Source organism: Theropithecus gelada, chromosome 3 (genome assembly GCF_003255815.1).
Source record: "Theropithecus gelada isolate Dixy chromosome 3, Tgel_1.0, whole genome shotgun sequence".
Lineage (NCBI taxonomy): Eukaryota > Metazoa > Chordata > Mammalia > Primates > Cercopithecidae > Theropithecus > Theropithecus gelada.
In genome coordinates, this window is record NC_037670.1 from 127,880,262 (window position 1) to 127,893,017 (window position 12,756).

A 12,756-nucleotide genomic window follows, 5' to 3' on the forward strand; every position below is an offset into this window, starting at 1 on the left:
CCCAGGCTGGAGTGCAGTGGTGCCATCTGGCTCACTCCAACCTCTGCCTCCTGGGTTCAAGCGATTCTCCTGCCACAGACTCCCGAGTAGTTGGGATTACAGGTGTGTGCCACCACGCCCAGCTAATTTTTTTGTATTTTTGTACAGATGGGGTTTCACCATGTTGGCCAGGCTGGTCTCGAACTCCTGACCTCAGGGGATCCACCTGCCTCGGCCTCCCTAAGTGCTGGGATTACAGTTGTGAGCCACCGCACCTGGCACGTTCCTTTTTTGGACTTTTATTCAGTGACAAGATGTATGTGTATGTTTCACAATAAATTAAAAATTTTGTTTTATGTTTTATTTTTAACTTATTGTTAACGAAATAGGTTAAATTTTAGAGAAGGGAGAACCTTTGCCTTTTCCATTTTTGTGTTACCTCTGCAAAGAATCTGCTGCTTAATGTGGCATCTCCATATTTATTTAGGAGATTATATGCATGACTTGGTAAAGTCTGGTCCTTTATAATCAGCAGTTAATAGAAATATAGGAAGCAACAAAACATTACCAATTTGTAGAATCATTTTCTGTAACAATTTGAAATGCTATTAAATTATACATTCACTTTAACTTATCACTGAAGCAAGTGTATGTGATAAGAATATTTTATCTATAGCACTATCTGCTTGGTCTAAGTCCCTCTCACTTCATCATGGCATTTTGCAATAGTGTTCTATTTCACTAATGAAACACCACATTCAGAAGAACTATGTATTCCCAAATAAATGCAACAAAAATGTTGTTACAATTGATGAGTGCCTAATGATAATGCTGGATTATTTTTAAAAAGCTTTGGCTCTGTAACAGAATTCAGCTATATTTACATTAACAGGAGAACCTACAGTCAAATAGGAAGAGATTATATATACATATATATATGTTAAATATTTAACTATTTATTGAGACTTGTTGATATGGTTTGGCTCTGTGTCCCCACCCAAATCTCATTTTGAATTGTACTCCCATAATTCCCATGTATTGTGGAAGGGACCAGGTGGGAGATAATTTGAATCATGAGAGCAGTTTCCTCCATAATGTTCTCGTGGTAGTGAGTAAGTCTGATGAGATCTGATGGGTTTATCAGGGGTTTCCGCTTTTGCATCTTCCTTATTTTCTCTTGCTGCCACCATGTAAGACATGCCTTTCACCTCCCACCATGATTCTGAGGCCTCCCCAGCCATGTGGAACTGTAAGTCCAATTAAACCTCTTTTTCTTCCCAATCTGGGTATGTCTTTATCAGCAGCATGAAAACGGACTAATACACTTGTCAAAAGTGAAGCATGTACAATGTGTGTGCTGTGGACAGTTAAGCTGCTCAGTTCACAAACACTACCTCCACACCTTAGAAACAAATGTGTTAACATGCCACTGTCAGTTTTGATCACAGGAGAACACATGCATTTTTACCATTATTATAAGGTTGCCAGAGTCTGAATCTTGTAGCATTGGTTTGGGCAGTATATGGCAAGGGAACATTGATGAAAAGTATATTGGTTGTTTGAGGAAAGTAAAATTCATCCATCAGGTGCCAAGTGATTCCTCCATTGATGGAGAATTGTAATAGAATAGAGTGAGATCTCTCTGGGGTACCTAGGAAGAAGATAACACAGGTACAAAACATATTGTGATAAAAATGGGGAAATGGTATGTTGTTGGCTGAATCTTTAGGCATCAATGCATACGTGAACTTATGTTTTATAGTTTATATGGAGGCTTTATAGTCCAAATACTTCAGAAGCAACTTAAGGGGATGACAGGTTGGGCTTTCTGTATATCTCAAAATACACACCAAACCTTGGATGTGCACACAATAATACCTCTCTTTTTCTCTGAGATATGCACAGACATCTTTCTGTATTTAGGAAACTTTACATCAAAACATTTTGATTCTACAGGGATCACGGTTTTACAAAGGGTCAAACATTTAAATCTCAGGATATAAACAGAAAAACTACTTGAATATGTATTATATCTACCATCAATTTGTTCAAGAAAATCATTTAGTTAATATGAAAAGTCAATGACTAAGAATAGGCTTTTTTTGGATTCATATCTGTAAAAGAAAAACCACATTTTTCACAAGTTAAACATTTTAAAATTTAGATTTCTTTTAGTTAGAAAGTAGTGGTGGAAAGACTCAGGGGCATGATGATAAATTTAACTACCATAGAACTAATAGGATTACAGCTATATGAAATTATTTAAAATCAGTATTCCCCCCCTTATATTAAGATAAACTTACATTAAAGAAAAATACTTGTAAACATTTATGTATACCAATATATGTTAGCTCTTCCATGTAACAAAACTTATGGGCCTTAAATCTGTGATTTCTTTGTGGAAAAGGAATTGTACAGGGGAGAATTCTCTTGAAGGAAAATAATGAATTCGTACTTACCTTTTGCTATAAATCTAAGTGAAAACTGGACATACATCGTATTTGTACAATCCAGATCTCTTGAAATAAGCATCCTTATTCCTTCCTGAAAATAAAAACATATATGTTAAGCAACTTTTTTTCTCACTTGCAAAATTGTGTCCCTTTGATTTTATACACCTAACTTGCATTAGCCGAGTAATAAATACATATCATGATTAAGAAGCAAATTTTGCCTAGTTTAAAAGGAAATATGGGATGATCCTTGTTTCCCCTCTCTAAATGGCTTCATATCCTGTGCCTGAATGACACAGTTACATTGTTTCAACTCTAAATCATACTTTTCTGTGACTCTTCTAAAAAGCGGTGCAAAAATGATAGCATTCCATATCTACAGGCCTTTTTAAAAAATAGACTCCTTTGATCACAGCATGTTATGAGAGGAGTAACGAGGAAGCAGATGGAATATGTGCCAAGTGCTCCCGCTGGAAGATGGGAACTAATAGGTAACTTTCTCAGGGTTCCAAGGAGTCTTAGGAACTTACTACTCCTTTGCTCACTCTGATAGCCCCAGGGGCTCTCATTCAGGCCGACACACCACCACCCCTCAGTGGGTCAAGTTAAATAAGGCATAACTAAGACAAGGCCTGATGCTCAGGCTGTAAGCATTCATGCAGAGAAGTCAATGAACAAGGAAACAGACCACATTAGCTTTCATAATTTTTTCTGCTAATTTAACTACTTCTGGTTGCCTAGGATTGACAACTCGAAAGGTTCTTTTCTTCATGGGTACATAGGATTGCAGTGACAGTCAGTAAAACAGAATTTCACTATGCAAATAGCCTAAGGTCCAAACAGGTCTTTCAGTTTTTCAGCTGCAACTTCTGAATGACGTGACTCTTAACAGATGCATGGCTGTGTGATAATAAGTGGACACTGTCAACTGATTTCTCATCAACTAACAAATGCCAAATGTAATTTTAGCTAAAAGAGAACATTTTTCCTCTTCTTCATCATATATATTATAGATCACATTGCTCAATAGCTGAAAAAAAATGTAAGTAGGGCAAATTCCACAATAGCAACCATATGTTGAGTGCCTATACACGCTGGGTGCTAAGATAGACACTTTACTCATTTAAAGCACCTAGCACTACTAAGAGAAAAATGTTATTCTCATGTTGCAGATAAGGAAACTAAAACTCAGGGAGGGAAAGTAACTTCCTCAAGATTACATAGTTTGTAAGTGGTAATGGTAGGATTTGAACCCAGATATGTCATATTCTAAAATGTGTATCCTTTATAAGATACCAGTGTTTTGTTTATTAAACTATCTTTTGGTTTGGGGAGAAAAATATCCAGATAATGCCAAAGGTAGAATTTGAAAATTATTTGATGTTGTAATAAAAACGCAAGTGCATTTAACCTATCTCATAACTTCACAAAGCACAGATTCATACTTCCACAACAGGTTGCCATGTAAAAGCCTCATATTTCTAGTCTTTGTTTTTTCTTTTATGCCTAGTAATTCACTGCTCTGCTCAGTCCATGATCCCTAACCCATGCGTCTTCTTCATTTCTTCTTGTCTTAATGTCTTTACCCTCTTCCTTATACACTTGCATAAAGCCTTGGATTTTGTTTTTTTTAAGAGACAGAGTCTTGCTCTGTTTCCCAGTGGCTATTTATAAATGTTATCATAGCTCACTAGAGACTCGAACTCCTGGCCTCAAATGATCCTCCCACCTCAGCCCCCACTGTAGCTGGGACTAGAGATGTGCACCACTGTGCCTGGCTAAGTGTTGGATTCTTTTAGAGCTCAATGCTATGTGGAAGTTGAGGTTCAGAGGAAAGGTCCCTTCTTCAGATTGTAATGAAAAAGCTTTGAGGTAGATAGTTGACAGATTCAGGTAATAAATATCCCTTGCTAACATCAAAATATAGAAATAGGATTACTCTTTCCCCTTGATTATGGAATGCAAGTATAAAATTGTTCCCATGCGTCAATAGAAGACACTCATAAAGGGACCTATTTTACACTGTATTTTGTAGGAGCAATTTTACTGAAAGTGGGCATGATTTGTAAACTGAAAGTATCTTTCTTTTGTATTTGCAGTATTTGTTTATAGGTTAGCATTTTGTATTGATATTTATACAGTAGAACTGTCAAACTCTGCTGCCACATACATTCTAGTTCACACAGATGTGTTTCTTTTCTCATCCTTTTTCAGGTTCAGTGATCCATTTGTGCTAAATGTGAGAAATTCTTTCGTAACAAACAAGCTATTTTAATAGTAGATAGTATTCCTGAATCTGTAAACATTAAAAAGAGACTATCATATCCTTTTTCGCGAAAGAATGACTTTCTAGGTCACACTGCAATCTACTGAATGGCACATGCTGCGTCCTCTCTACATCTTGCAGAGCTGATAGATAATACGTCTAACACATACAATGCTTGGCTGCTCTTGCATTTGGATGGCTAAAGGGAAAATACAAAACACCATGCATCTTCCTTGTTTAGAGGATCAAAAGACTAGGTTAATTCTACCACTTAAAGATTTATCAGATAAAGATCTGTCAATCACAAAAAGTTATAGGACTTCTGCTTTTTAGTCTTGTCAACTGGTTCAAATGGGTCAGATGTGAGCTAGTGGTAACGAGAACTAACATCTTAGTTAAGACAAAACAAAACAAATCCTGCTGCTCCCAAAACCAGGAGTCTCCACTCTGAAATGTTCTACCTCAATTTCTTCAGTCCCTCAAAACTCTCAGGGACTTGTAAATCTTTCTCAGGCACTATGCATTGCTTTCTTTCTCATCCAAAACTTGAGAAGAATTTGGATTCAAGCAAGGATGATAACTGGCATCTATTAACTATAATTGAAAAGGTTCCAGGGTATCTAATTTTCTAGGTGTTAGATGTTAATCATTAGGGTTGTACAGAAACCCATGCAGGTTTTTGTCCAAGACTTCATTTGCACACCTAGGTTAGCCAATTTCCCCATGCTGAGAGAGATGGGTGTGGCATGTATTCACATATGAAGATGTGCCAGCTTAGCACAGAGTGTCACACAATTGCTTAACATCTCTCTAACCGAACATCTAGGCTGAAATACAAGATGATGTTTGAAAATGCTATTTTACTTGACTTAAATATTTGGTTTTCTTTTCTTTTTTTTTTTTTTTTTGAGACAGAGTCTCACTCTGTCACCCAGGCTAGAGTGCAGTGGTGCGACGTTGGCTCACTGTAACCTCCACCTCCCGGGTTCATGCCATTCTCCTGCCTCAGCCTCCCGAGTAGTTGGGACTACAGGTGCCTGTCACCACGCCCGGCAAATTTTTTGTATTTTTAGTGGAGACAGGGTTTCACCATGTTAGCCAGGATGGTCTCCATCTCCTGACCTCGTGATCTGCCCGCCTTGGCCTCCCAAAGTGCTGGGATTACAGGCATGAGCCACCGCGCCTGGCCAAATATTTGGTTTTCTTAAAGTCACCAAATGGTTCTATGGGCAGAAAAAAAGAGAAAAGAAAAACTACAGACTGTTCATAAAGTCATTCAGAAAATATTCCAAGTTAAATATTTAGTAACATTAAATCTTAGATTATGGAAATTTACATTCTAAAAACTATATACATATAAATTTATGTATATAATTCCAGTAGGAAGTAAGGAAGGTCTGATCACCAAAGCAGAGGAAAAAGTTTATGCCCAAGTGATCATGAAAAAGTGACTGCACTCAGAAGAGGAAACAGGGTTTGGGCTAAAAGTCAATAACTATGCATTAATATTATGTCATTTGAAGAGATTCAGAAATGCATTTGTGTTGAGCAGTGACTGAAGAAGACAATGTTAGTAGCAATGTTGGGAAGGAGAATCTTATCTGTATCTGACCCCTTTAAAAATTAGACATGTTCCAGATTTGATGGTTTCACCATTCAGATTCCCCCTCTCTGCACCATACACTTCAGGCCAAAGGTCAGGATGCAAGTTCCCATTGAAATCATCTTTAAGAATCGAGGGCAGAGGAACAACAGGAACACAATAGGGTCCACCAAAGCCCCGGTCACACCTAGGAAAGAGAGGGAGTGGAGAAAACACATTTGTCACGAGTTCAAAGAGCCATATTTATTTTTGCGTTGCAAAGAAAGAAACTGCCAGTTTTATTAACTTACACACAGCGTCCAGCATCACAAATCCCTCGTCCTGAGCACATCCAAGGGCACCCTGAGGCCAGTACAACATTATCAATCGCCCACGAATCAGCCCCCACAGTGTAGTTGGCCTGAATCCATCTGAACCGGGTCCTGGGAGAACTAACCAAAGAAAACACACCATTGGTTTGACGAGCAACCTTGAAAGCACAAGGACATTTATTTTAATTCCCTTTTAAAGTGCCCTCCTCCAGAGTCCAGTTGTCTCTTCCTTGACGCACTTTATCTTCCTACTAAGTAGTAGGAAATGCTGTTTTCTCTTGACTCATCAACAGGAGAGTAGAAAGCATGTTATTTATATATTTCACTTTTTTTTTTCTCATGTAAGATTCTACAAACACATGTGTGAAATGGAAAAGTTATTTTGAAATATCCACTTGTTTTGTTTTTGAAATATATGCAGAATTTTAGTTTTTGCTTTAGACTCTTATTGCTATTCAGTACTGGGAGGGATTGAAGTGATAAACATGAGGAAAAGTTGGAGTCTTACCAAATTCTGGCAGTGAGGTCTCTATTTTACTGTCCCGGAATGGTTTCTGAGAGTAAATGGAAACCCTTGATACTTCTGCACTCCACTTTGGTTCTCGAGGTCCTGGCTTTCTAAAGCTGAGGTCTAGAATGATGTGAGGCATTCTCATATTTTCTATTTATTTGCAGTCTGTTATTTGGAGTATCTTGGGTCACAAGACTGCTTTATCCAGAAAGAGAAGCAGACTTACCAAACAACAGTAACAGCCCCTGACTTAGGAAAAGTTTGCATAGAAGTGTGTTTGTCTATGATGTGGAATGTGGAACACAGTCTACTAGAAGTAGAATTTCAGCAGCAGCATTCTAAGTAGTACTGTTTCCCCTACACAAGCTCTCTGTGGATGTGACACAGCTGTCGGCACGGTGGCTTTAACATGGAAACCTCATCACAGCACCACCGTTTAACACCCGTCAGTGGTTCCCTAACACGTGCACTATCAAGACCAAACTACTTATGACGACATACATGGTTCCTCCATTGTCTGCCCTCTTTCCTGGCTCCAGACCTCCTACTTCTCACCTCGCAATTATATTCTGGCAACACTGAACCCTTGAATTTTCCCATCCACTCGTGCTTTTTCTGGCTTCCTGGATTTTGTTTTGGCTTACACCAGCACAAGTGCCCTCTGCTCCCCTCTTCTCTTGGATAAGCCCTACTCAGAGTCAGCTGAGACATCAACTCCTTTAGAAAGCTCCCTCCAGTTCTCCCCAAATGAGTTAGGTAGTATGCTCCTGTGTTTCAATAATATCTCTGAGTACTTCCTCTGGTATCATCTCATAGCATAAATAGCTGCTTAGAGGTTTGTTATCCTAAATCCAGTGATGTGCCGCGTAACGACGTTTCTGTCGATGATGGACTGCATTTATGACAGTGGTCTCATAAGATTAGAATGGAGCTGAAAAAAATTCTTATTGTCGATTGACATCTTGATGATTCTGACCTTGTGTATGCCAAGGCTAATAATGTGTGTTTTTGTGTCTTAGTTTTTAAGAAAGAAGTTTTAAAAGTTAAAGTTCTCAAAATATTAAAAGCTTATAGAATATAGAAAGAAAACATTTTTGTACAGATGTACAATGTGCTTGTGTTTTAAGCTAAGTATTATCACAAAAAAGTCTAAAAGTTTAAGAAAAGTTTATAAAATGAAAAAGTTATAGTAAGGTGAATTTATTATTGAAGAAAGAAAAATATTCTTTTTTAAATTTACTGGAGCCTAAGTGCATAGTGTTTATGAAGTCTATAGTAGTGTACAGTAATATTCTAGGCCTTCACATTCACTCACCACTCACTCACTGACTCACCCAGAGCAACTTCTAGTCCTGTAAGCTCTGTTTATGGGAAATACCCTGTACAAGTGTACCAGTTTTTAATCTTTTATACCATATTTTTATTGTACGTTTCCTATGTTTAGAGATACAAACACTTGGAATTATGTTACAATTGCTTACAGTATTTAGTATAGTAAAATGCTGTACAGCTTTGTAGCTGAGGAGCAATAGGCTATATCATACAGCATAGGTGTGTAATGGGCTAAACCATGAAGGTTTATGTAAGTTCACTCTATGCTGTTCACACAACAATGGAATTGCCTAACAATGCATTTCTCAGATGTATCACCATCGTTAAGTGATGCATGACTTTAATATATTTGGATCCTGGCATCAGCTTATTCATTTAGTACCAGAGTGCTTAAAACACTGTAGATATTCAATAAGTGTTTGTTGAATTAAAAAAAATGAGTAAATGAGCTACAAGTAAGCACTATTTAAAGCTTTAGCAGTCATAGGAAACTACTTTAGGCTAAATACTAAAATGTTTTGGCTTCCTGAATTTTCCCTTGCCACTTGGTTGTACATGTCTGGATCAGGTTTGCACCAGGAAAACAGAAACCACTATAAATACTTAACACAGAAAGAAATTAATGCAAGGAATTGGATGTATAGAAAGTGGCAGAGCAGAGAAGCCAGTAGAAGCAGCGAGGAAACCAGAGTTTAGCAAAGTCAGGAGGCCACTTACTATGAGTCTAAGACTAGAGGGACACAGGGAGGAAGTGTTGCTGCTGGTGCCCAGGGACCAGGGTCACCTGGAGGGCCACCCAGGGGAGCCAGAGCCACAGAAGTTGGCCAAGACGCAGCTGAGGCAGAAAGAAGGGGGAGGAACACCCTGATTTATCCCTTATTTCTCCCCTCCTTTCTCCTGCCAGTGTCTGACAGCAGATGTAGGAGGCTGGGAAACGCAACCTGCCATTCAGAACAGAGCACAGGAAGGGAGAGGAAAGGATCTTGGGGGGAGCAGTCCCAGGAGGTAATCAGTCACCATAGTACCCGTTAGTTCCTAGAAACATCCTCCAATGATCCAAATGCCTGCGCCACAAAAGTGGGAGCCTGCTGTAAGTCAGTACAACTCTTGAATGTGATCTGAAATGCCGGGGAGGGGAAGACAGATGCAAAATAATATGAGCATTCCAAAGGAACCAACCTTTTGTTAATATTGTGGTACTGAGATGAAAAAAAAAACCAAGGGTACTCTCCAATATGTGGTAATTTCACATACTGCTTCGTGTGAATAAGTATCAGTCTGGTTTATGGGCAGAGACTTCTTTTTACAACAGTTTAAAAATGGAATCTGGTGGGCAGCCTTTATGTTAGCAAAGAACAGAAAAGTTCAGCCTCGTAAAACTTTTGGTGCTCTCTAGCCACATTTAAAACTTGCAACCCAAAGCACCCTGCACTTTTTTTCTTCCTGGCACTTCCATGCATAATTATCATGAAAGAATAATAGAATCCCTAGGCCGAATCACAATTATTTTCAAATTAAGTGACAGGCACCCAACGTTCTGACATGTAGCCAAATGACAATTCTCACATGGTGGAGAGTGGAAGGTAGACAGTGATCCGCTTCCAATTCTGGAATCTTTCTGAGGTGTAAATTGAACTTTCCGTGTAGTGCAGACAGCCAATGGTTGGAGGAACACACTCTTCGGTGACAAGATGCCAGTCCTTGCCATTGTTCAGAGAATACTGGAGCTGTACACTGTGGGAGCTGCTGAAGGGCTTGCTACAGCCCATGCTCATTTCAAACTGCAGAAAGGTAGATGCTGACACATGAAAATCCCAGGTCTCAGCATAACGAGGTTTTCCTGAAAAAAAAAAAAAAAAAAGTGTAATGATAGCATACATGTGTGCCATTTTCTTATTTGGTGTTTATGCTTATAATAAACATTTTCAATAGCAAACAAAAATCACGGCGTATCTTTAATGCTCCATATGTGCTTTGACTTTTCTTCTTATGTTTTCTGTTTTTATTTGGTTACCACAGATTTGGAAATATGGAAGGCTGCTAATTTGAAAAGCATTACCACCTTGGAAAGGGCTAACATAGTATCTTTAAAATACTGATATATTACAGTTGTACATATTTTTGTGGTTACATGTGATATTTTGATACATTTTATACAATATGCAATGATCAAGTCTGGGTTATTGGGATATCCATCACTTCAAACATCTATCTTTTTTTAAACACAGAGTCTTAAGTCTACAAGGTATGAAACATAGGAATGTCCTCTCATAGATTTTTTTTGCTCTTCTTTTAAGAAACCTTACTCATATCATTCACGTTCCGTGAAAGACAGTTCCAACAAAAACCATCACTAGGATGACCAAGTTGTCTTAGGACAATAAAACTTCCTTTTTTTCCCTGAGAGCCACCCTCAGCATGGGTAATTAGGCACAGTTTTGCATTAGAAAGTTTCCTCCTGAGTTTTAGTTAATTTAGTCCTCTAGGTAATCAAATATTCTCCTTTTATCTAGTGATAATATATACCTATGTTTTCAGTGAATATCAGAGCAGTGTCCATGGAGAGACAGTCAATATCAACTTGACCTCCTTGGATTCGATACCAGTTGGCTTGCAAATCTATAGAGCCATCAAATTTGTCTTGAAATCCAGTTTGAGAGCTGTCATTCATTCCTATAAGAACATCATCCAAAGCCCACTGGGCTGAATGCTTCCCTGCAATCAGATGAATAAAGGCAGTTAGAGAAGGTTTGTTACATAGCAATATGAATATCTTTATGACGGTGATTTTAAATCAAATTGTCTAGAAATTGACAGCACATTAAGAAACACACAGTTCAAGGTGGGTATGGATACTGCACGACCTAAAAGCTACCAGAAAGCTGGAGTGAGCAGTAAGTTACCATGTTGTGGCTGCCACCATCGAAATGCTGTTGCAGGTGTCTTCGCCTCCTGTGGCAGGTCAATGGAAATGATCTGTGGTTCCAGGAAGGACATGAAGTCCAACTCTCGAAGCAAATGCCAGAGTATCCCATTGTCATTTGAATACTGAACAATAAGCCCTGAGTTAAAAGACATAAATCCAGTTACTTGGACACTTTCCTAGAGGGAAGGAACAGTATTTCTTAAATGGTGAGACTGCAGCAACCTCAAATTGTGTCTCCTAGAATAAGAGGGCATATTCGTGTAACTTCCAAGGAATGAATTAGTGGACCTGAAGGCTCATCAATTTTTTGACAGTTTCTAATGCACTGATTCCCAGGAAATGAAGGAAAAAATACATAAGCTCTTATAAGACTACTCAGCTTTGTATGAGTGATGAGTAAGTTGGTAAGGGGAACATAAAAACCCACTATAGATCATGTATTTGAATTTTAGATTCTGTTCTGAACATTACAAAATCTCATATCATTATTACATATTCAGAAGAAATATCTCAATCTCCCTGGCAAAAAATCAAGTAGCTCTTTGTTGCCGAAGCACAAGGCAATAGGCACTGCCTGGTCTGAAATTCTATTAAGCAGAAAGATCCCTTTACTCGCACTTCACACTTTGTCAGACCTTGGTCAGTGAAGCCTAAGTGAAATCAAATTATTATTATTATTATTTTTTATTTTTTAAAATTAATTTATTTTTTATTATTATTAAGTTCTAGGGTACATGTGCATAACGTGCAGGTTTGTTACATATGTATACTTGTGCCATGTTGGTGTGCTGCACCCATCAACTCGTCAGCACCCGTCAACTCGTCATTTATATCAGGTATAACTCCCAATGCAATCCCTCCCCCCTCCCCCCTCCCCATGATAGGCCCGGTGTGTGATGTTCCCCTTCCTGAGTCCAAGTGATCTCATTGTTCAGTTCCCACCTATGAGTGAGAGCATGTGGTGTTTGGTTTTCTGTTCTTGTGATAGTTTGCTAAGAATGATGGAAACCAAATTATTAAGTGGCAAAGCAGAAAGGCTCACGCCTCTCCAACGTTAGTCTGACTTTTGTTTCTCTGTGTCACCTTTTCCCCTTTTCTCGTCCCAGTCATCCATGCCCCTCCACTGTCACTAGGGTGATATGATCCAGGAAACTGCACATTAACGTGTAAGGGACCTCATGTCCCTTCTAAAAGAGGGTGCAGAGAAAGCGTAATGTTGAATGAAAGGAAAAGGTTGCTAAGGATGAAATTGTGGGAATTAATTATGTACATATGTGTGTGTGTATAACTAGGTATAAATCAGTGCCTGTGTTAAGAATAAGACTGTGCCAGCCTTTATATCCCCTCTTTGGTAGGAAGGGATAGAGTGGTAGAG

General features: G+C 38.6%; 1 protein-coding gene across 2 annotated transcripts in view; it reads right to left on the reverse strand.

Moving 5' to 3' along the window:
* Window positions 1-12,756, reverse strand: part of RELN (reelin) — a 520,317-nt gene that overhangs the window by 82,606 nt on the left and 424,955 nt on the right. For both annotated transcript variants that reach the window (XM_025380191.1, XM_025380192.1), the window contains exons 32-38: window positions 11,359-11,517; window positions 10,982-11,170; window positions 10,022-10,295; window positions 6,592-6,732; window positions 6,311-6,488; window positions 2,439-2,523; window positions 1,448-1,630 (exon numbers count right to left, since the gene is read on the reverse strand). In XM_025380191.1, coding sequence (XP_025235976.1) covers window positions 1,448-1,630; window positions 2,439-2,523; window positions 6,311-6,488; window positions 6,592-6,732; window positions 10,022-10,295; window positions 10,982-11,170; window positions 11,359-11,517 — 1,209 coding nt within the window. The remainder of the gene's footprint in view (window positions 1-1,447; window positions 1,631-2,438; window positions 2,524-6,310; window positions 6,489-6,591; window positions 6,733-10,021; window positions 10,296-10,981; window positions 11,171-11,358; window positions 11,518-12,756) is intronic.